Below are 25,472 nucleotides of genomic sequence, written 5' to 3' on the forward strand. Positions count from 1 at the left end.
GCAGTGCCAGAAGTTGAGGTAGTTAGAAGTGGACAGGATTGTGATTCTGCGCATCAAGACTGCAGAACTACTAGCCATCTTCAGAAGAAGCAGGAGGAGTCTATATATGTGTATGTATGTGTGTGTTTTTATACATACGTACATACATACATATATATATAAAGTTGTCATCAAAGACCCAAATTGCTTTTACACTCCATATTTCTGGCCATGATTGAGGCAGAGAAAATCCCTGTGGTGAACAGTCTGAACAGAGAAAGTGATAAATGAAGAGGAGTTTGTTAGATGGCAAATTTGCAGAGGAATAGTTGATGCTGCTTTGTTCCTGAGAAGAATTGTAGCCTTTTGCCTTTTAATTGGTATTAAAAATGGAGAAGATAGGAGAAGGAAAAAATGGGAGTGCACTGAAAAGTGGCAGCTTGTGAGCTGCCAGGTTGTGAGCACTAAGCTGGGTTCTGCAGTAGTCATAACCTAGGTGGGCATTCAGGTGGGATGTGAAGGAAGAAGGCGGCTGTAGCTTTTGGGATTTAAGCCAGATGATAACTAATTCATCTAAAGATTTTTTTTCATGTAGGAAATAATAACAAACAGTAAAATTCCATATACTATGAACCAGTAAAATAGTGAAGAAAATTCACCATGCTTGATCTGTGAGTAGCCTAAGGAATGTTTGAGCCCCTTTAAGACTTAGCCTTTAGCATTAACCCTTTTGGGAAGATCTATGACAAAAAGAAGATTGGGTTCAGAAAGCAGTTCTTCATTTTGATGACTAAATCCACACCACTGAGAAATATTTTTATAGGTTTCAACTTGTTCTAGGGAAAAGCTTTTGTGCCAAAGTATTAATTTTTTACTGAAGGCTTATTTAATTTTATAAGTATAGGTAGGTCTGAAATATCCCTTCCTAGATTTATAAGACAAGATGGATTTCTATTAATTAGTTAAAATGCAAAGCTGTTCTATAAAAGATAAGTCTTTCTAATTACTGTGTTGCCTTTGGGTTAAAAAAATCATCCAGTAAAGAACAAAATATATCTTACCCAAGGCATGCGCTAATTCCTTGTTTACAAATTATCTTCTTGTTTATTTTTCCTGTGAAATACTACTATCTTGATTTTACATCTCTATTCTTTAGGTGCTTTGTCTATGTGGCTTAATTGGTGAGGTCATATTTTAAAGTTTGTTGTAGTTTATAAAGATTTAGCACTGTCCTTATGGAAGATACGTAATACGTAGAAAAGAAATGAGTGTCAAAACAGAAGGAATAATGTTTAAAAATATGGATGGAACATACCCATTCAGCTTTTTAATAAATGAATTACAGAAGTAGGAGGAATATTACTTTGTTTTCCTAAGCTAAACCACCAGAAGAGAGACCTTTTTGTAAAAAGAGTAAGTCATGCTTCTAAAACTGTTTTACTATTGCTTTTAACTTAACAAATGTATGCAAGGCTTTATACATGTATAGATTGGGCATAGCCTATTTTAAAACATGAAAACTGGTGGTTGTCAAAGCCACTGCCAAACAGATGACTTTTGAGTAGTACTGGCTCTATTCTTAAGGAAATGCAGAGATTTGTTGAAATACTTGGGTTTAAACGTAGGAATATAGAACCAAAAGGGGAAATCTTGGTCACATGCTGTGCTCTGGAATAGCTGGCAGGCATATTCTTCAAACCATTTATAAATTTATCAAGCACCACATAAAAAGTAAGATCTTTTGCCTTTATAGCTTCTATTAGAAGGCAGTTCCAAAATCTTTTTTAGTCAATGTGGAGAATGAGGGTCTTCTAATTTCCAGCCTATGTTTATTCATCACCAGTTTATATCTGCTTGCACCTTTGAAAGACAGTGTAGGTGTGTTTATCCCTCACCTGCTTGTCCTATTTGTTTATTTATAGAAGCAACCATATACCCATGTTTCATTGGTTTTGTAAGTACTATGTGGTGTGAGGACTGATAGTTCACAAAATCTAAAAATGGACAGATTTACTAGTTTTCTTTTTATGTGGAACATAATTTTTCAACCACAGATGGTTTGGGCCTTTTTTCAGATGAGGAAGAATTGAAAAATTGAAATGCAAGGAAAAAAGACTCTAAACATACCATTCTCAAGTCACTGGAGGTTCTGCACTTAATCAATAGACAGACTGTATTTCTGCTTCAGAAACTTTAGGTTTTAACTCATTTTTCGTTTTTGAAAACTCTGACCTATTATCAGCATGCTTTGGAAGGCTTACAGAGAACTGATGCTTTTCTTTTTGTTCGTTAATGCTCGTATTTTTTCCTGTATTTATTTCAAAAAATTTTCAAAAAGTCTATGTGATACAACTGTGTTGTTTATAATATTAAAAATGAGGAGACAGTGTATTGTGCACTGATTGTAATGTAAATTTTAAATGTGAATGGGACAAGTTATTATGTTGAAAATTGACGTGGATAAAAAATCAGGTTTTTGTTCCTGTAAATAACATACATTTTCAGATCTCAAAAAGGAATGAATTCCAACAATTTTTATTTATAAAATAAAAGATTTCCTTTAAAATTATTAAATAACTATTTCAAATATCAGGAGAAATATCCATTTAGTGCTGTAATTTCTCTTTAATGCACATTACAGGAACACTGATCTGTATATATATGTATATAAATGAAAGTATATATACACATATATGCATACAAAAGGAGTATTTTTGAAATTTATGAGTGATGACTTTTGAGTTTATACCCTTTGGTGATTTCATGCAATACGTGTCTTAATAAAATTAAAATGTCTTTACTTGCACAAAAATATATGTTGAACATTTCTGAATACAGTCAAGAAACTTCCAGGTGACCTTTGAAAAAGAATCGCTATATGATTTGCTTTTGTATTGAAAAAAATTCCCAGTGACTGTGTGTTGTGCTTCAATGTCCAGACCTCCAAGGCAGTACACCTCTTTGTTTTTATTGCTGCCATGTTTCTTCAAGGCATTCAGTATTTATTCACATGCGGCATTTCTCTGTTCATTGTTTGAACAAAAATAGCTCAATTTGATGAGTGTCAGATGTAGAGTGGTTATTTCCTTACCAAGTTTAAAAACAAATCTGTTTCTAACAATAAATTCTGTTTTCCATAATTCAGATAATTGATGCAGCATGCACTAACACATTTTCTGAAAACTATAAGAGGATTTTTACACTTAAAAAAAGAAGAAGAAAGTGTAGGCTAAAGTAGCAGTCTGTTCTTCTGTACCTGTGCCGATCTTGTTCTTTAGTCAGGATGCATGTATTTTTTGTTCATGGGCCTGAAACATTTATTCTTTATATTTAAGACTGTAAAACCAAAACCAGTATAGATTATGACAGGACACCTTTGACTTCTTAATGAATTTTGGAAAGAGCCTGCACCAATCATAGATGTGCATGACAAGAATATTCCTTACAAGAGGTTTGTTGAACCTCTTTGAGGGCATTATTTCAAGGTATCTAATTCAGGACATGATAGAAAATCAAGCTTAAATATACTTCACGTGCCAGATGTCATCAATGACATGCTGGTCCTCCACGTTTCTCCTGGGAAGCCAACTTTATGTCTGTTGATATTTTACAGACTGTAGTTTGTTCAAGAAATATCTAGCCTAACAGCTGGTGTAGACCATTTAATTCCAGTGATACTGGTTTTGCATAGATGTATATAGAAGGAGGCTGGTGGGACAGATGTCTAATTCAACAGACTTTTCTGTTTTTCAAATCACTTTCTATAGAAAGTCAGAGTTGGTCATCAATATTCAAGTTGCAGCCATAGGTGAGAGTTCTTTCTTCGGCATCTGTAAAGCACACTGACCTTTGCCTCCAAATGTGGATATGGCTACAGTTAGCTGCCGCTTCCATTGTGAGGTTAAGTTTAGGTAGTATTCACCTTTTTTTTTAAATTTATTTTAGGATCTTAAGCTATCTATCCATGATCTGAAGTTGTCTTTATAGTCACTGGGTAAAGAGAATTTACCACTGCATTTCATTCTTGACAAGTTCAAAGCATGACTTTTGATTTAAACTATTAGCTGTTAGTCCAATCACGTATTAGTCCAATGACGTATTTTCACCTTCTCTCTCTCCTCTCTCTCTCAGTAATGCTGTGATCATTGCTACAAAACTTCTTAGTAACTTAAGAAGATTTAAGGTTAGGTTTTCTTCATGAAGAGAAATCCTTCCCTTGGAACTAGTTCCAATCTTTTGCCCAACAAGTTTGATAACCTTCAGAGTATCCCAAAGCAATAATTTTTTCTCATTAACTTCACAGGTCTATAGAGTAGCAAAGCAGTCAGAGGATAGATTTAAATTTCATTTTTCAGGCAAAACCATTTTGTGGATTGGTTAGAGATTATTTATGCAAATGGAGAAAAAATTACATATTTTAAAAGTTTAATTATTGTTAACAATAGGCACTGCAAAACAAACCTATATAAACTGTAAAGGAAGGGAAAATCAGGACTTAGTAATTATTATGTAGCATCAAATTATTGAAATGGTGGCCAATTTAATAGAGGTGCTCATGTTTGGTAACTATGGTATTCCATTCTTGCTGAATAATATAGTTTGCGCTTTTTTTAACATAAGCCTCCTCAAATAAATTGAAGACCGTTTAGAAATTTTCCAAATAAAGCCTCATTAAATTGTTGCCAGGAAGCTGATTGACGTATCCATACTTTGAGATTACGCAAAGCTTCTTAGCATATCTTCTTGAAATAGTTAACTCTTAAAGAAGCAAAAATAAACCTTGTTCTTCCATTTTTAATCTCTGAATGCTTTTTTTCTTGGTAATTACTCTCTCAGCTCCTTTGGCTCCTAGCTTTATATTCATTGTAGCAACAGCTTTCTTCAAAGCATATTCTTTGTCCCAGTAGTCTACATGAACATATTATTATGTTCCTGGTCCTGTGCAATAGTATATATTCCTAGCAAGAGGTGCATTGTGCAGTTTCAGTGCAGAAATGTGGAAGGAACTTAGGTCTCTAGTGCACTGTATTATCCAGAACTCAGATTGTTGTGTAGAAGAGCAGTGCTACAGCTTAATGCTTGTAAAGTGATTCAGTGATTATCAGATACTGCTAGAGAGACTAGTTGTTTTCGGGTTTAAGCCAAGTCAGAGCTAGTTGTGCTGCAGTGGCAGCTGAGTGGACCTGGTAAGCGCCATTTTCAGGTTTTATTTCCATTTATTAAATCTGCTAGGTTTCTGATACGACCTTACAGATGAAACTAATTTTACTTATGGGACATAAATAAATTGCCAATTACTGCCATGGCAATCACGTGCATTTACAAATTGTTTCACTGTGAAAATTGATGAACAACTTGCTACTCATCAACAATGAATTTCACATTATAAATATCTGAAGGAGTTTTCTGTCATAATACTATAGAATATTAACAGCATTCATTATTTATATAATAGCTGCACTTCTACTTGGTTTAGCATAGTGCTTTTACTACAGCTGAATGTTAGCTGACCATATATTCAGAAATAACCTCGATTTCTGAATCCTCAATTAACTAAAAAAGAAAGTCTTAAAAATGATATTAAAGTGAGTCTTGTAAACCAAACTTCTATTTGAACATAAAACCAGAAAGACAGATGGAAAGTAACCTTAGAATTCAAAATTCTAAAAATTAAACTCAAAGTTAAAATCTCAACATGAAGTCATATACATATGAAATTAAATACATGTGACCGGAGAGGAACAAAGAAGGCTCCTATCTCTGTCCAGCTGTCCAGACTGTTAGTACATGAATGACTGGGATGATGAATGACTGGGATGATAATTTCCTGAGAAGTGTTCTTGCAAAACAACTCGTTGGGGACCCGACCATAACCAGGCATATTGTGACATGTTTGTTGCTCTTGTATTAATGGTGTGTTGTGGTATTATGATGTAGACTTTGGGGGTTTTTATTGTATGGGAAAGTACTAGAAGGTCAGTCACAGCTTTTTTTATGTTAGCGAAAACTCATTTTCTCCATTTTCAGTTTTTGATTGATAGAAAATGATGACTCTGTGTCCTTGTCTGGATGAGGTGCTAAAAGTACACAAAACTGTTTCATGTGATTGACAACATAATTGGGAAGAGAAAAAAAGACAGTGAAAAAGAAACTGAAAGATGCCAGAAATAGAGTACAAACAGGACAGAATGAAACTGATTATTTTAAAACCAAGCAGTAAGCTGGAAAAGGAATAAATGGTTTTCATTTGCATTATTTGTATGATATGCTTTTCTATGAAAAATTTTGAAGCTGAATACTGAGTATCCCAGTGTTAATTGTTTAATGTTTCATCCTCTTCAGATGAACTGAAGTCTTAGCTAGGTATTTCCTGAGAACCAGTAAGTCCTTAAGTCATGGAATACCTTACATACCTTCTAGTGTTATTTCAAACCACAGTTTACTTTTTAAAGAAGTCATAATTGTATTGTTCACCAAAAGCAGACTAGAGAGCTCTTAACAAAATGTAACAAAATATAAACAAAGTATTTCTTTCTGGCCTCTTCTGTTCCATATTGTTGGAAAAGCCTTCAAAATGAATCACATAAAATGCAGGGGTTTTCCGAGGCCCAGGGCAAAGGTTGAGCCTGTGATTTATTATGCATCATTATAAAGTAACAGATCAGGGTCTCTCACCACTCAAAAGTGACCTGCACTCCTCCATGTTATGCTGGTCTCTGTCATCGTCTGTTTCTACTGTGGCTTTTCATGTTTTTTTCCATGGAGCACCTGCGTCCACTGTGTCTCTTCAGCCACATACTTCCTTCTTTCATGCAGAGGGTGGAGGAGTCTGGGACAGGCCTTGTAGCGCAATTCCTCCCAAGAGCTCAATTTGTCAACTTCAGAAGAATTAGCGGCCATATTGTATAATGTGCCAAGTAGCCTGTACTCTTGCCAGTTTTCGAAGGACATGAAGGAGCTTAGCACTTTCTAAGACTATGAGCCTGCATGAGGAAAGTTTCAGGGCTATTGTCAAAGGAATGTCTACTCTTGGTAGCAGGGGAAAAAAGTGGTATGTCATATAGCAGCCACAAAATTATACTATGAAGAAAAGTTGTATTAATTTTTTTTTTTTGTAGAAGAATCTTAAAGTTTTAATACAGTCATAATGATGAATTATTTTCCCAGTCTGACACGCTGTTTATCCTTTTATTTATTTTTTATGCTCCTGCACACAACCTGTCTTTTCCTTTTTCAAAACAGACCATGAAAATATGTTTCATTGTGGTATTTCTGGCAGAAGGCATGGCCATTTTACTACATGTTTTTATGTATCTACAGATGCAGCAGCTTGAGAAACAAGTTATAGATGCTGATCGTCAAGCAGAGAGAGCTTTTCAGCAGGTATATATATAAATAGAAAAATATCTCCACTAGCTATGTGCATGTTACTGTAATGAAGGGAAATAGAGAAAATTGCTATTTTTCTTTTAAGTATTGCTTAAAAAGGAGAATACAGTTTCTTTTTACATCTATTAATTGGTCTTACAGAGATGTTCTAACACCTTTCTCTGCTCACTATCCAGTTCAGTTCAATAAAGTCAAAGCTAACAGCACAAATCAAAAATCCAGTTCAGTTCAATAAAGTCAAAGCTAACAGCACAAATCAAAAATCGATACATGTAATAGCTTCTTCATTGATGCATCTTGCGTCTTTGATACACAACACACATGGAAACAAAAGGAGACGAACAGTGACCTATTTTAGAAAATCTGTAAGAAAATAAAGCGAGGCTATCCAATACAGTCTCTAAATAGGATTATTCTATGTTGTTTGTTCTTCTTGTAGAAGTTACATCATCTAAAGAATGAGATCATGGCTAAATATTTAACCAAAGTTGCCTTTGATTCCAAATGGCAGATATTGCTACTGCAGACATTTTATGAACATGTCTCTGGTATTACCTAAAAATCCTTTGTATCTTCCTGTGAGACAGATAGAAGCTGAAAATTGTAAGAATAAAAATGTTCGTGTCCTAATGTGGAGTTAGAAAATGTTCCTGACTACAAGCTAAGTACTTCTTAGCCATTTTTTAGAATGCTTGTGTTAAGTTGTTGGTTTTTTTCACACTGTGCAATTGTTTGTTTATTTAAACATCATTTATTAAGCCTATCAACAACTCCCTATACATACATTGCATTCTTCCCATACTGGCAACAGCTTTCCATACTTTCTAACAGCTTCTGTGTTACAAACCTAGAAGCCTCTCACTGACACTAACAAAATCTGTATAAGGTCTATCAGTGTTTTGCTAGTCCTGTTGGTATGAGACGCCTAGGGTGACATAACGAACTCTGGAATTTCTTCTCAAATAGGCTTCAGAACTTTGCAGGGTTATCTTGAATCTTAAGTGTGGGGGCAATTTTAACAGTCCATTTTGTGATTAAATCACTACCTTTAACTTGGAGTATTATGTTTGTTAAAGTCTTGTGTTTGACCTTCCAAATAGGTGCAGGTCATGGAAGAAAAATTAAAAGCAGCTAATGTTCAAACGAGCGAATCAGAAACCAGGTTATATAAGAGATGTCAAGATCTGGAGATCCTGATACAAGATAAAAATGACATAATACAAAAATTGGAGCAACAACTTGAAGAACAGGTTAGAAATAATGGTGTTATAAAAGATGAGCATCAGTTCCATACCTAATTACACAAAAGGAAAATAAAAATTAAGATCAATAGAGGACAGAAAAGTTTAGCATTATTTCTGTTGTTTGATTAAAGAGGTTCCCATTAGAAGTATATCATCTGAATAAGGTTTATTCACTTGCAAATTATGCTCTGGCTTCCTTTGAAAGAACATCTAACTTTTAAGAGGGGAAAGGTGTTCTTCCTCTTCACTGTCTCCTCTGAAGAGCTTTCATTTTTCCTAGAGGAAAAAGGAACGGCAGCCTTTGTGAACGACATATTCATCTTTTTTTTAAAATCACCATGTGTTGCCCAGGAGACTGAATTACTTCAAGCAGTCTTAGCATTTGTGTCTGAAGATACTACTCAGGCAGACTATAATACTCAGTGAAAAATATGCTTGTCAATTTTTTTCCAGAAGCAAATAAGACTGCAAGAAGCAAAAATCATAGAAGAAAAAGCAGCTAAAATAAAAGAATGGGTGACAGTCAAGCTCCATGAGGTATAACTCTTGCTACAATACTTATACAGAAAATATAATGGTGTGACTGGATATCCCTTAGGCTTTTTGGCTGTTAAAGAGCTTTGTGCCATAGTAAAAAAAAAGGCTTCCCAGTTTCATTGATCTATATAGTTATTTGCTTGAAAGAGGAAAAATGAAAACAATAGCACAGAGGGCAGAGTATCCATGTCACTTAAATTCTGATATCTTAATTTGGTCAGCTAATATATCTGGGTCCTCTTCATGGAGAAAGGGCCTGTAACTGCTCTGTGGAAGGTCTACTTATCTCCGCTAATTGAGAGAGATAAGCGGGCAAACTGAGCTTGCTCAAGCAGATGCCTGAAGTGTGAATAATCCCCAGAAAGCCGACCAAGTCTGCTGGGGCCTGGCAGAAAAAAGGACTTGATAATTTTTTATTTTCCAATGCCCACAGTACTCCTAGTCATGAACAGTTTCAGGGGCACCAGCTCTATTCTCAAAAGAAACCAGTTGTCTGCCTTGTTTCTCTGCTGTGGTGACACAACCATGTCTTTGCCCTGCCTATGGCTGCCAGTTTTGGTGTGCAGCTGTGCTTTCTCCTCCCTTGTGTGTATAGAATTTAAAGTTGCCCGTAAAAGTTAAAATCCTACTCTGTTGTGGTTAACTGGAAATTATACTCACTCCAGTTGAAAAACAATGAAATTATTATTTTTAAAGTAGGAAACTAGAAGTAACATTTACTGTTAGTCTGTGAGGGGAGTTTTTGAAATCATTGAATAAAACTGCAATTAAGTTTAGCTAAAATTATCTTGAAAAAGTTTAGAAAAAATTAAATATGACTCAAACTATTTACTTGGTTTGAAACATGGAGAATCTCAGGCTAGTTTTGCAGAGGTGGCTAGGTGCCACCCTATGGGAAGTGGCATTGCTGGCTCCCGTCTGTGTGATATGGGATACTCAGATTCAGACCTTCCCTTTGCATAATTCAGAGCAGGAGTTTGAACAAACATCTTTTACCTCCTGGTAGTGGGCTATAGCAGTGGGTTCTTTGTTTTTGTCTTCCTGTAGAAGGTCTTCTGCTCTATATTAAGTTTTTCGGTACCTATTTTTTTAATCTTTGCTGTGGAGTGGTAGGAGGCATTAGCACTATCATTTCCTCTAATTCCTCTGGTTGCTCTTAGGTTTGCCATGTGGCATAAAAGTTTGTAATTCTAGCCCTCTGCCTTCATTAAAAATGCCAATGCAGATTTCTTTTTTCTTAATTATTAAGGCTTTTTAAAGCAGTCTTGGGTTTGCTTGGTCAGGAGAATGATTTTAACAGAAGTAGAGCAAATAATCATTGCAGGGAATTTCATTATTCAGAATAAATAAATGCCTAGACTGGCATTAAGAGAAGTACCTGAGAGGAGCTTACCATTTGAACTAGCTTTATCCTTAGTCAGGCAGAAATTCGTAGAAAATCTGAATGATGTAATGACTTTGAAAATTGTTTCACCTATGGCTGAGATTACATTTATATGCTTTTAGTTAGAGGTGGAAAATCAGAACCTTCGCTTGATCAACCAAAAGCAAACCAAAGAGATGAAAACAGTACAATCTAAACTGCAAGGTAAATGTACAAATCTTTTAAAAACTTCTCTATATCTGGCATACTTCTTTCTATTCCCTATTAATTTGTGCATCTGCATAATTGAAATATTCTGTGAAATCACAAAAATTTCAGTTAGTATGAATTAATATCAAAGTGACTGTACATGAAGCTGTTAGATAAGCAATAATATAATTTTTATTAAAAAGACACACAGACAAATCACAGCTTGTTTTTTGTTGGGTGAACAGGTATCTGTTATTTAAGAGGTTCTGCAAGTAGTAAGATTTGACTGGATTTATGTCAGATCTTTGGTTTCACTTCTTTATAGCATAGGTGGTCCTAGCACTGTTAAGGAATAGATGAATGTCAGTCTGCATCTGCTTTTTCTAGCAAATGCTCAGCTGGAAACAGAATTCTGATCAGATTTTTTTAATTACTACATTTGACTACAGTGATCCAAAACCTTAATTCAGCCACAGTATCACCAGGTTCCTCTCTAAGTGGATATAGTTAATTTAAAAATAGTAAAATGTAAATATGGGAAAGGGGAATATCATCTCCAAGGAGCATTATTTCACATTAATCAAAGTTGAATTTTATTTGCCACCATGTTGCCTGTTAACTCTTAAGTCTCTCTGAAGGTTCCCACAGTCCTCTTCCATACTTAGTTGACCTGACAACTTAACTATCATCTGAAAATCTTGTTAATTTGCTACCTGGCCCTCATTTCTTGATAAGGTATCTCATGTATATATGTACATACACAGACATTTAGAAATGTATGTATATGTGTATATATACATGCATGTACACTTGTAATATGCATAATACATGAAAATACAAATATTTACAAAATACTGTCATGGTTTAACCGCAGCCAGCAACTAAGCACCACACAGCCACTCACTCACTCCTCCCCCCCTGGTTGGGATGGGGAGGAGAATCGAGAACAAGTAAAACTCATGGGTTGAGATAAGAACTGTTTAATAATTGAAATAAAAACAAAATAATAATAATAATAATAGTAATAGTAATGAAGATAAAAAGAGAGTGAAATGTAACCCAAGAAAGACAAGCAATGCACAATGCAATTGCTTACCACCTACTGACCGATGCTCAGCCAGTCCCCAAGCCGCGATCCACTTCCCCTGGCCAACTCCCCCCAGTTTATATACTGGACATGACGTCATATGGTATGGAATATTCCTTTGGCCAGTTTGGGTCAGCTGCCCTGGCTGTGTCCCGTGCCAACTTCTTGTGCCCCTCCAGCCTTCTTGCTGTCTGGGCAAGAGAAGCTGAAAAGTCCTTGACTTAGTCTAAACACTACTTAGCAACAACTGAAAACATCAGTGTGTTATCAACATTCTTCTCATACTGAATCCAAGACATAACACTATAGCAGCTACTAGAAAGAAAATTAACTCTGTCCCTGCCAAAACCAGGACAAATACATACATAGGCAATATGAAGCTTTTAAACTAAGATGCACCTCTGTGTTAATGGGGAAACTGGATTGGTTTGTTTCTTTGCTATTTTTTGATCAGTAGCAATTCTATATACTTCAGCACTTAACAGCTTTAGTCATCCTCTTTTGCAAGATCTAGTCAAAGGCTTTTTGAGACACTAAGAATTTCTCAGCTGGTTTCAACACACATTTCCTGATATGCTCAAAAATATTAAGAAATTTATTACCATTTGCAGTGTCCATGCTGGTATCAGGCTATATACTATGATCATGTGGTACCGTTTTAAACAGCTTACAGGTATGGATAAGGGCCTTTTGTTCCTGGATCTGCCACAGAACTTTTTATAAACAGGGATGGATAGCATTGTTTCCTATCAGTTTCTGGCAGAATAGCTGTCCCTAAGGACAGATTTCATATTCTCGAGGCAGTTAAACATTTTATGCTTTCACCTTCTCTTGAAGTCCTCCATATATACCTTCTAAGCCTGCTAACTTATTCCTTTATATTTGCTGTAGCATCTATTACAGATTCTCTTAATATTTTTATCTGAAGGGAAGGCCATCACATATTTTAGTACTATTGTTCTAAAGTCTTTCCCATATTATATATCCTAAACCAATCCACAGGTTTAATTTCAGTCACAGCAGAATAAAATCAGGCATTTCCACTAGGTTTTCATTCTGTATTAAGTGCATGTTTTATACCTTATTGCTGTGAAATTGTTAAGGGAGAATTTTTTCTTTCTTTGTATGCTAAAAAATCAATCTTTAAGAACTTGAAATGTAGCTCTGGGTTTCTATTGACATGGGGAGGTATCGGGTAGATTTTTATTCTTATAATTTTTTTATTATCTTTTTGCTATATTTTAATTATCTTAAAAAAAACACATTACCCTGCAGAGTAAAAAGACCAGTAGCATAGCTTGCTGTATCCCATTAACACAAGATTTCTGAATTATGTTCTTCAGAAGCTACAGGCAAGAAATCGGTTAATTCAACACAAAAACCTGGAGAGTGTCAGCGACTAAGCAGTTTGACTTTTGGATGCTTTTCAAATAGAGCAAGAAGTCCTCAACCATCTCCTAAGTTTGAAGAAATAAGCAAGTCTTCATCTAAAGAGTCAGACTACACTGAAGGCAAAAACATGCTAGGTACTTAGTCACCAATACTGCCATTTTATTCTGACACAGGTGTAAAACTAAAATCGACAATTATGTCAGTGTATCCAAACCAGCTATTTTCAAAGTACATAGCAGTACTCTCTCCCTCTTTAATGCTAGTCTCTATAACTAGGAAAAAATCCTGTTGAGCACTAGAGTCTCCATAATACTGCTAATACATTGTTTGGCAGCATGCAGTGGCTGACAGGTACTTTGGCTGCAAAGGAAAGGATTTGTTGTGGCCCAGGTTTGCTCCACAATAGCATAAGGAGTTTACAGCTGCCAGTCCCCCAGGGAGGGCTGTTAATTTTTATGCCTGTGTAGAGTCTCACATAAGTCCAGTTTCTGTATATTTTATCTATGCTATCATTGATGTCTCAGTATTAGTTTTATGCCCTAACTCAATGAGATCAACTCAGTAATCTTTCGTTAGTATGATCAAAGTCAGAAATAACAGAAGGGTGTCTCAGGCATCTTTTCGCACCATCATTTCCTATCCAGAGAAGGAGAAAGCTTCCTGATCAGTTCATACAATTTCCCCAACAAGCCCTGAAGTCTGGTGATGCCAGCAAATTGGTGTGCTGTTACGCTATTATAAGCGTAAGCAAGTCCATTGCAGTTTGCTACTTCCCTTAAGCTGTGAAAAGCTCAGGAAGGAGACTGTTGCTCTAGTCCTTCATTTGAGTCCCACAGTACTATTTATGACCTCAGCATTTTCTCCACAGTTAATCATGGTACCCAAAATTGCAAGTTGAGTTCTGTAGAAAATCAGACACTGAAGTAATTCCTATTAATATTTTGTATATTTATATTATACCAACTTCATTATAAAGGTGAGTATGTATTATTATTTTCATTTTTATAGATGAGGCAATTGAAGTAAGAATCTTTTTTTCAAGGGAAAGTATAAGAAATAGAACCTTAGGCTTGCCCAGATGGAAACAGATCAACTTTTGTGACTTCATTACTTTAATGTGGACTAAATTAAAATCTTTGGCTTATCTAATCCACTTTAACTTCATACAGCTATTTAACCTTAACTTTCCCAAATGTCTGTGTAGAAAAGCCCTAGTTCTTGCATCTGTTTTAACTCAGGGGGAGCACATAGATGTCATTGATGTGCTGCAAGCTATAGCTCTGTCTTGCAAAACCAGGTAAAAGTGAACAGCAGAAGCAAAACTCTTTTTAATACAGCATCTTTCCCTAAGCATCTTTCATGAGCCTCTCCTGTGTATCTTAAGCATTCACCACTAGGAATACAATAACAGCTTGCAGAAGAAATTTCTGAGTATAAACACTGTAGAAATGCTCAGAATACTTGATTTGTTAATGTAAATCTTTTCTGACAAGCTTTTATTAAACTTCGATTTTTCCTTAGATTTAATAAAGCAGCTAAATTTATATGCCCTCTTAATTCTTTGGGGTTTAGGGGGGGTGGTTTGTTTGTTTGTTTTCATACATATGTGGTTTACCTTAAAATATGGTTCCACTCTGCTTATCTTTACATTTATTGCCATTTTTAGTTTGGCTAGAACTTTGAGTAATGTCTGGTACAGTTTTTGGCAAACATCATTGCAACTTCAGTTGCATTCAAAAATTTATAATATTTTTCTTAAGGTTTATTATTTACAATATTTTAAAACTTAAATGAGCTTGTGCATTTGAAATTATTTCCTACTTACTACTTGCAGAAATGATGACAAAATCCTTTAGCAGTCAAGTTTGCTAAAGTAATTTTCTCATGTTCATTATATTTCTCCTCTAGAGAAGGATATCCTGGAAACTACCTTTGCTGGTCCTGCACACGAGGCCAGTAAAGGTCAGAAGTCATTGCAACAAAGTTCCTCTGGATCAGAGCAGAACAAAAATGTGAGAACAAGCTGTTCATCCAAAGATATAGACAGCGACATGTCAAAGAACTCCTGCACTACCGGGAGTGACTGGAGCTCAGATGAGGATGGAGGAGACAATAAAGGACTGAAATCCAGGTGTGCATCGACTCTTTCAAGCCACACATCTGAGGAGAACGCAAGGTACAGTAGAGTGGGAAGTGAAATGTATTTGACAGCATCTGATGACAGTAGTTCTCTATTTGAAGAAGAGAGTTTTGGTGTTCAGAGGACTCAGCAGAAGAAGTTATACTCCTGGCAGCAAGGGTCCCAAAGAAAAGGCCAGAACAATCCAGGTGGAAAGCGCAACTCTGACTTCACAAGTAAAAAGAAAGACCAAGATAGTTCTTCAGATGAGCTGAATAAGAAATTTCAGTCTCAGAGGCTAGATTATTCATCCTCATCCAGTGAGGCAAATACCCCAAGTCCAATTTTAACCCCTTCTCTGACACCCAAACACCCAATTCTAGCAACTTCTACGGGTGCTCAGTGCACAATGCCATCAGATTCTCCCTCAAATTTGCCACCTCCAAAGTTACGGACTCCTAATGTGTTTAGTATAAATTCAGCATTAGCAAAGAAACATCTAAGCCAGCCCCAGTTGAGTTCTGACAGAATGTTTGGTAGAAATAGAAATGCCATAAGCATGATACGTCCGTGGAGACCTCAGGAAACAGACATTGATCTGGTGGATGGAGAAGATACTGGTATTTTAGAGAAAATGGAGATTGGTTGCGATGAAGGAGTGTTTACCTATGACTGTACTGAAACACAAAATGCTGAAGCCCAGGAACCTTGTGATATGACAAAAAAGGGTGCTAGCAACAAACCTCCAACCCCTCCATTACATCGATTTCCATCCTGGGTAAGTGTAATTATTTTTCCTACTGGTGAAACTAACTCATTCTTGTGCTTCTCTTCTATGATTTTTGTTGCCTCTACCTTTCTTATTCTCTATTTGATGACAAGACAGGGCGTTACCTTAATTGGAACTAGGCAAGTTTGATTTGAAGCGCAGTATTTCTGCTGTTGAAAAACATAGTCACTATTCTTGTAGATAGGACCAATATTTTTCATGTCACATCTAAGTTACATATGTCCTTTTGAGTGTATCAAAGAAGGTAATGTTTGTGACTGCATTTATTTATTTATCTTAACACCAATAGAGCCTAAGAATACTGGTGTCAATGCCTTTGCTATAACCATTGTACCACTCACAATCTAGACAATTAAGTCAGCAGAAGACTTAACTTCAGACTGACTGACTAAGCTACAGATTACGGAAGTTATTGATCACATTTCCAAGTAAAATTTTAAAGCCATCAATCAGGGAATTAAAATAGATGTTAATATGTCTTACACAAAATCCAAAATTAACTCTGTCAGGACTCACTGAATCTGCAGTTCCACAGTCAGAGATGTATTAATGATTCAAAAATGAATAATGCTTTAATATAACAGCTTCTCTATGTATATATTTTATTGCATATTTTTTCATTATAGTTTTTCTTATCCTGGCCTTTTAACACAAAATGGTTGAAAAGTTGCCTCCTAATAGCATTTCTTTCTTCTTAACATACAATCTTCCATTGAAAAATATTCTCATTATAGCTTCTTTGGCCTCTGATAATAGTATTTTTAAAAATAAGTTACCTACAGGGCAAGCATTGTGTGAAAAAAGGTTGAAACAGACTATGGATATGATGGGTATGGCATATAAAACAAGAATGCATTTTTCAGCTGCTACTGATGATGCCATTTTATCAACCATTTTATCACATTGTTGCACTAACACAAAGACTAGAAGGCTATGGGGAGGCTAAACAGAAGAAAAGTAATTGTTGTGTTTTAATTATCTACCATCAAATCCATTCTGCTTGTATAGGAAAGCAGAATTTATGCTGTAGCCAAATCTGGTTTAAGGATGTCTGAAGCTTTCACCATGGAATATCTTAACAAAAGTAAGTGGTTTAGCTGTTCATTCTCTCATCAACAAGAACTCTCTTCTTAATGGTGATTTATAAGCAAGGCTCAAATGTCCCATGTTCTTCTAAGATATTTTTATGAAGATGAAGTTATCTGCTATTTAAAACCTAGAGGATCTTCGGTTATCTTTCCATTGTCTTCTATTACCTTGCCTCTAGACTTTGTGCTGAATTTGTACTTTGTTCACTCCAGTTTTCTTTGCAATTCATTTGAAGATTCTATACCAGGTACCAAGGTAAGAGAATAAGCTTCCAATTTAAAAAGGGTTAGTGGTCATGACTACAATTTATTTATACTCCTTAAAACCATTGTAAATTTCAAAAAGCTATGAATCTCACATCTAAAACAGTTGAGTTAGTTTGCTTTTTATAGCAGTTATACAATGCAAAAAATTACATTTTAATTTGGTTAATTGAGGGGTAAATTAGGAAGGTCATTTATGAAATATGTTGCTTTTTTAGGTGCTGTTTCACTAACTTCATACTCCATATCTGGATTATATACATCTCTGATATATAAGAACATGACCACTCCTGTCTACACCACTTTGAAAGGGGTAATTGTATTAACGTTTAAAGGAAATACTTAAATACCATTAGGCTTCACATTCAGGAACTTGCTGTTTCACATTTGATGCTACCATGCCAAATATGTCATAAGATGATGTTTAGAGATCACAGAACCCCAGAAGTAATGGAAATGTCAAATAGCTGGAAAAAAAAATTACTGCTGCTTATAAAATGTTACTAGCCCGGGTCAGTTCTTCTTAGGTTCCTTGCTGATTTTTTCCAAAGGCTTGTTAATTATTAAACAGAGAAACATGGTGTTCAATGCCATAATTAAAAGTGTGTCTATGTGCAGAAATGTCTTTTTGTCAGTGCCAAAGCTGTTTATAGTCAGATAGCCAGCAGTAACTAATCACAGCATTGTTTGTTTTCTGGCAGCCTTCTGTGATTTGGAAAGACCCACCCCTTAAGCTACCTCAGGTTTCTGTTTTAAAGTGTGGGGGTGGTTGAGTACACAGAGGGCAGAGGGAATTCAATTTTCTGTTAATATTTGTGTGCCAAAACTCACAACCCAAGTAAGAACAGCTTTGAATGTTATGAAGCCAGCAGAGCTCTGTCACACTATGAAGGAAATGACTGATACCCTTTCTGCAAGGTATCAAAGAATGTTGTGTTAATTTCTGCAGAAAGCAACTCAAATAAGCAACAGCCCATTTATAGATGAGTCGTCAGGATCTGAGGAAGAAGACAGCTCTCGGTCCAGCTCAAGGACTTCCGAGTCTGATTCTCGAAGTAGAAGTGGTCCGGGTAGTCCTCGGGCTATGAAACGAGGTAGGCAAAAACGAGTAACTTTTGGGAAGTTGGGAAGACTAGATAGTTTAAATGATCTTCTTAGGAATAGATTTCTTCCTCAAATAGCATGGACATCTTAAATCTAGGCTTTTACCTCAGCTATCAAAGCCTAGATCTATTACTCAAGCAGGAGAAAGGACTGTTATACATGGCTTTCTTTTTATTGCTGTTATTAGAGATGTGTTTTTAAGGCATTAATCTAGTAGCTGGCTGTTGTCGTGAGGGAAAAGTGACTTGTACATTTAAAGCAAGAAGCTCAGTTCTATCTATACTCTCATGCCAAGGACTTCCTATAAACTTTAACTGTAGGTAGGTAAAAATGACGTAGAAAAGAGTAATTGCCATCATAAAAAAACCCTATATATATCCAAGTTTATAAAACAAAGCAACAGTTTCATGTGATCAGAAAGCAGGTGGAAAAGTTCCCTCAACAGAGTATTTGGTTCTGTCAACTCATGCAATAAAGGACTTCTTTCATTTTTACAGCGATTGTCTCAAGGTCCTGTGCAAAGATTTAGTTAAAACACTTGAATCCAGTAATGTTCTGTCTTTGTGGAGGACAAATCTTACAGCTCTAGGTAATTGTGTGGTTTCCATCTGCAGAATGAAAATAATACGCTTCATAACATTGAAAGATATAATGCTTCCTCATGGGGTGACAGTATCAATGTTATATCCCTGCGATTTCTTCGCTGGGTAAACCAAGGGAGACTAAAATCTAAGATCCCAGTGAGGCCAAGTGTTAAGATCCTTCATTATGCATTGCTTTAGAAATGCAAAATAACATTATTTGGTAGTCTCTGTTACACATGTTAAAATCCCAGTTAGCAGGAGCTCTGCTTAGTCACGCTTGAGCAGGTAGATATAGCCACTAGGAGTTTTCCAGTGCCAGCCATACCTGGCCTGGAGTCCTGTTTCCAGTGGTGCAGTTACGGTTTTGCTACCTTACTGTGAAAAGGACCCATAGTTCCTGCTTCCCAGCAGCTCCCTCTTGCTGAGCAAAAACCAGTGCTGTGGCTGCAGAGGCATCTCATGTTACATGCTTGCACAACAGGAAAGGTAAATTAGCTAATTTAATACCTGGTTTCACCTACAATTTATATCTGTGTCTGTAAAATGGAACCATTCCTTTTGTTCATGCTTTCTTCTCATAAAATAGTCCTTGCATTGTTTCATCCATGGAAGCCTTTCTTAACCACAAAACACAAATGTACATATTTTTGTTGAGAACACACTGTTTAAAAATCTAGGCAGTCACAAATTTCACTAGGTGCATAATTAGTTTGCTGCATATTTCTTATTAAAGATCCTACATGAGAAGAGAAGAACCCACTCTGAAAGCCGAGGTGGCTTACCAAAGCAATAAATGAGAAAAGTTGGGGTTTTTTTAAATATAATTCACAAATTAGTTTGGAAATGAATGAAACAAAGGAAACAAAGCATCTTCACCTCAATCTTGGAGAGTAACCTTTCGGTGTAGAACACTAGTCCTTACAAAAGTACATGTTCACATGTTTGAAAATAATTATTTCTATGATGAATAAGGAGTAGTTTGAATTTTTATTGCTGATTCACTAGAATTGAAAACAGGGTGCATTTTTTTTTCAGGATTAAAGCTAATAAACTAAAAAAAATCCTGAAATCTGAAATTCAGATTTTTAGAAAACATCAGTATAAAAATTCATACTAATTGCAAAATAAAGACAGTCACCTACAGCTTCAGCATATAGCAGATCTTTAGCACAGCTTCTTTATACACAAGCAGTTGCATGAGAAATTCAGATACTAGACTGAATGATGGAAGGGGAAAGTTGCTTAGTTGAATTACAGATCCTGTATTCGTTTTCTAGAGTGAGTATGATGCACAGCACTAACTCCCTCCTTAAAAAAGCTGTAGTAATATAACAGAAGTTGATAATATATAGAAGACATTTATTTGGTGTTTCATTTGAAGTGACTTAAACTCTGTTTAATTATGAAGAAAATGGGATTCGGGTATTAGCACTGTGCTAATAGTTTGATATGCTCATATTTAAAAAAATGCTTGGTTCCTCATGGATTTATGCTGATACTTGTGTTTGCCTGCAGATCCTACTCAGATACTCTTTCTGCATGGATATTCTGATCTAATTTGTTTCTAATAAAAAAAGTAAAGAAACATCTTTCTTCTTTTAACGCAGGTGTGTCTCTGTCTTCTGTGACCTCAGAAAGTGACTATGCTATTCCTCCAGATGCATATTCAGTAGATACAGACTATTCAGAGCCAGAGCAGAAACTTCCTAAGACCTCTTCCTCATCTAGTGATAATGGAAAAAATGTGAGTACTGAAGTTCTGTGAAGAAGTGTACCTTTATGTTCAAAGGCTGCTACCAAATCTCTATATTCAGTCTTGCTGACTCACAGACTGCCTTATGAGTACAAATAGCAAAATATACCAACAATAAGTTAGCCATATAAGGCTATAATGATTGATGGAAAGTGGAGGATAATTCCAAGCTTTCTGTGTAATGAGCAGAAACAGGTAGACAACTCCAAAAGACAATTCAAAGCACTTAAGATTTTCCTTTCTTGGAACAAGATCTGGTATCAGATTGCATATGAAATACTAAAATCAGCTTAAAATTATTATTTGAATATTCACGGAAATAGAACAGCATTCCAGTGAAGGAGTTGGAGGCATCAGTAGAAATCTATGTGCAGTAATACGTTTCTATAGTTTCCTCATACAGGGAAAACTTTACGCATCACAGAAATCATAAGTAGAGCAACATGCAAGGACAGGTCCAAGAAACCTGGGTTTTTTTTCTGTCTCTGGGAATTTTTTAATGGCCTGTGTTAGTAGTTAGTGTCTTAACATACAAGTGGATTGACTGCCTGGTGATGATGATAGATGGTGATTTTAAGCTTTCTTCACAGAGCAAAACTGTGAACTCTGTTCCACAGGTGTACACACTAAAAGTATGTATTGTGCAGAGCTCTGAATTAGAGTGCTCTATATCTGGTCTGTAGGTTAGGCCCTGAAGTTGGGAAAAAAAATACATATACATTGTATTCATTTTGTTCCTTGTTTAATATAAATAATTAGAAAGTACAATCAGGAATCATCATATTCTTCATTTTTTTATATAGTTCTGGGCAAATCACTTACCCCCCTCCATGTACTATAGCTAAGTAGGGATATTAATTAGTTATCCCACATTCATGGCGTTTGTCTTAATGATGCTTGTAAAAACTTTGTAGTTGGACTAGAAGTCTCATCAAATACTGTCATTATTATTTAGCATGCTTTTAAGTCGTTAAAATATCTCTGTGTGTATTTATACATATCTCTGAGGGGTATATGTATATATGTGTACCTAACTACTTTTTATCTAACTTATAAATAATCAGGAACCTTTGGAAAAATCTGGATATCTGTTAAAAATGGGTGGTAAAGTAAAGACCTGGAAACGACGGTGGTTTGTGCTTAAAGGAGGTGAATTACTATACTACAAATCTCCCGTAAGTACATGTAACTTATCTGCTATTTAATATTAGATTGTTTTCACTGAGAATCTAGGGGTGCTAGAAGGAAAAGAAATGTATTCCTGGTTTCTGAGATGTTAGAGGGTGATTCAGGACTCAGTTCCTCAAGAGGTGTACAAGGTACTCAATGTCTAACTAGGAACTATTTATCAAGATTAATGTTTAAATGAATTCTATAACTACTTATTTCTATTTGTTGGTAGATTTAAAATATTCTTTTTCCATTCTTTCCATACAGAGTGATGTCATTCGAAAACCTCAAGGTCAAATTGAGTTAAATGCATCTAGCCACATTGAAAGGGGTGATGGAAAACAAACAATTCAGGTGCCTGCTTTTCTCATCTGTGTTTCAGCGGGTATCTATTCCCTCCATCCCCAAAACCAACCCCTTGTCCCAGTCCCTATTGCACTGGAAGTCCAAGCTTGGACTTGGAATTAATCAGTGCCCTTTGTTTGAAACCAAAAAATCATTTCAGTTACAGAAACTATAAAAAGGCCTACATGTAGTCTTGTTTGTATTGCTACAAAGGTCAAGTCATCACATTTGAGATACAAAGAGTGGTCTTGGGGCCAGCCATTAGGGTTGAGAGAAGTTGTTTGTCTGAAAGGAGATAAATTGAGTTTTCTCAACTCTGCTGTCCTGGAACTTTTCAGATAAAGCCCTAGAAAGGGTCTGTCTGCTCTGCCTGGCCACGGAATGTTTTGTTAATGAAAAGTACTTAGGGGAAAATAATGCCCCCAAGGTTGTGAAACTACATTGGGTAGTATATGTTACAGTATATGTGGAGACCGGTGAGGAGTGGCATTCCTCAGGGGTCGGTATTGGGACCAGTGCTTTTTAAAATCTTTGTCGGTAACGTGGACAGTGGGATCAAGTGCACCCTCAGCAGGTTTGCTGACAACACCAAGCTGCGTGGTGCGGTCAACATGCTGGAGGGAAGGGATGTCATCCAGAGGAACCTTGACAGGCTTGAGAGGTGGGCCTGTGCAAACATCATGAAGTTCAGCAAGGCCAAGTGCAAGGTCCTGCACACGGGTTGAGGCAATCCCAAGCACAGATACAGGCTGGGCGATGAGTGGATTGAGAGCAGCCCTGAGGATAAGGACTTGGGGGTGTTGGTTGATGAGAAGCTCAACATGACATGGTAACGTGCATTTGCAGCCCAGAAAGCCAACCATATCCTTGGCTGCATCAAAAGAAGCATGACCAGCAGGTCGAGGGAGGTGATTCTTCCCTTCTACTCTGCTCTCTTGAGGCCCCACCTGGAGTACTGCATTCAGCTCTGGGGCCCCCAACATAAGAAGGACATGGACCTGTTGGAGTGAGTTCAGAGGAGGGCCACGAAGATGATCAGAGGGCTGGAGCACCTCTCCTGTGAAGACAGGCTGAGGGAGCTGGGTTATTCAACCTGGAGAAGAGAAGGCTCTGGGGAGACCTTACAGCAGCCTTCCAGTACTTAAAGGGGGCCTACAGGAAAGCTGGAGGGGGACTTTTTACAAGGGCATGTAGTGATAGGAAAAGGCGCAGTGGCTTTAAACTGAAAGAGGGTAGATTTAGATTAGATGTAAGGAAGAACTTCACTGTGAGGGTGGTGAGGCACTGGAACAGGTTGCCCAGAGATGTGGATGCCCCATCCCTGGAAGTGTTCAAGGCCAGGTTGGATGGGACTTTGGGCAACCTGGTCTAGTGGGAGGCATCCCTACCCATGGCAGGGGGATGGAACTAAGTGATCGTTAAGGTCCCTTCCAACACAAACCATTCTATGATTCTATGTTACCACCCCCACACTGTAGGGTCAAATGTATAATGTTCTTAAAGCTCAACTCTTCTGTTACTACATAGCTGACCACAGAAAAACGAACGTACTACCTGACTGCAGATTCTCCCAACATCTTAGAAGAATGGATCAAAGTACTACAGAATGTTCTTAAAATACAGGCTGCCAGCCCACTTTTCATACAGCCAGAAATCAAGCCAACCATGAAAGGGTTACTTACAAAGGTAGGAGCACTTTTCTTCCCCCAATGTTCTTTATTCCATATTTCTCAAGAATAGGATCTAGATCAAAATGGCCCTACAATAAAATAAATATAAGCAAAACAGACATGCATTTGCTTTCCCAGCACTTTACAATGTGAACAATCCAGGACCACCAACTCACCTACTTCAGCCAATATTTTTCTTCTGGTTCTTTGATTTGATTTGGTTTTTCTTTTTGTCTTTTTAATTCATTAGTTCCTGTGATGAGTTCTCCATTTGCACTTCAGGGGTATCCTAGTTCAGCTTATGTTTCAGTACCTAATTGACGTACCTTATTTCAGTGGAGTGCTCTCTTTTTCTGTATTACTCACTGGGACAGATTATTTCAAGATAATAAGAATACTGTATAAAAGGAATTTTTCTCTTTTAATTCTTCCATTTTGTTAGCTTCCACTAATTTAGGCCTGATCCAAAGCCAAATGAAAAACTCATATTGGCCTTACTCGGCTTTAGACAAGCATCTAATGCTTTAATTCTTATACCCTTAATAGAGTTACGCAGTTTTAATTATTTGTTTAGTAATGTGGAAGGGAATTTGAACCAAGGCATTTATTCCCAACATAACCAAAGTTCAGAGATGGTGAAATGTAGTCTGTATTTTTCTGGCTTTGCTTGTTCCTAATGTTCTGTAATTTCAGGTGAAACATGGATATTCCAAAAGAGTTTGGTGTACCCTAGTTGGAAAAATTCTGTATTATTTCCGTAATCAAGAAGACAAGGTAGGTCCCTTACTTGTTTCCTTAGTGAATGGAAGATAACATACTGAAGTAGACTTTAAACAGTAAGTTACAGCTTTATTAAGGTACAGTTGCCCTGGGTAGTATATGCCCATTTCATCTTGATTGCCAAACATTTAGACTTTACAGGTTGTCAACTTGGAAGGTTCATATCTAATAGACAGTAATCCAGGGCACGTCCATTGGTCTCCTTCTCTACAGGACATGATATATATTCTGCATCTTCTTATCCCTAGCCGAAGGGGGACACTGATTTGCTGACAGTTCAAGTCTCCCTTTCTGACAGGTGTGAGACTTACCAGAAAAGACCTTGCTGTCATTTACTTCTGGAAGCTGACCCTTTCTAATGTATGTTTGCAGCGGGCAGTGACTGCAAGTTTCAAGAAATTAAATGTTCTTTCTATCCCTCAATTGACTTCCAAGTCCTGTTCTTTGGAATGTCACTGTACCTCCACAGTGCTGCAGGAGAGGGAAAAAAAAAAAAAAAAAGCCTAGCAAGATGCAGAGTTTGCTGCTTTGCAGATGTGTGTCTGTGGAGGGAATCTTTTCCCATTCCCCATCAGGATTACAGAAAAGGAGCTCACTGTCTACA

The 25,472-nt window shown here is 36.6% G+C and overlaps 1 protein-coding gene across 2 annotated transcripts in view; it reads left to right on the plus strand.

The window, feature by feature from the left end:
* The window catches only part of PLEKHH2 (pleckstrin homology, MyTH4 and FERM domain containing H2), a 64,164-nt gene that overhangs the window by 12,290 nt on the left and 26,402 nt on the right, over positions 1–25,472 (plus strand). For both annotated transcript variants that reach the window (XM_075042816.1, XM_075042815.1), the window contains exons 3-16: positions 7,300–7,362; positions 8,469–8,618; positions 9,066–9,149; positions 10,656–10,737; positions 13,153–13,335; positions 15,110–16,098; positions 17,119–17,194; positions 17,681–17,775; positions 18,412–18,556; positions 20,758–20,894; positions 21,968–22,078; positions 22,341–22,427; positions 23,946–24,104; positions 24,782–24,862. In XM_075042816.1, the coding sequence (XP_074898917.1) occupies positions 7,300–7,362; positions 8,469–8,618; positions 9,066–9,149; positions 10,656–10,737; positions 13,153–13,335; positions 15,110–16,098; positions 17,119–17,194; positions 17,681–17,775; positions 18,412–18,556; positions 20,758–20,894; positions 21,968–22,078; positions 22,341–22,427; positions 23,946–24,104; positions 24,782–24,862 (2,442 nt within the window). The remainder of the gene's footprint in view (positions 1–7,299; positions 7,363–8,468; positions 8,619–9,065; positions 9,150–10,655; positions 10,738–13,152; positions 13,336–15,109; positions 16,099–17,118; positions 17,195–17,680; positions 17,776–18,411; positions 18,557–20,757; positions 20,895–21,967; positions 22,079–22,340; positions 22,428–23,945; positions 24,105–24,781; positions 24,863–25,472) is intronic.

The sequence above is a fragment of the Buteo buteo genome, chromosome 12 (assembly GCF_964188355.1).
Source record: "Buteo buteo chromosome 12, bButBut1.hap1.1, whole genome shotgun sequence".
In the NCBI taxonomy this organism is placed as follows: Eukaryota; Metazoa; Chordata; class Aves; order Accipitriformes; family Accipitridae; genus Buteo; species Buteo buteo.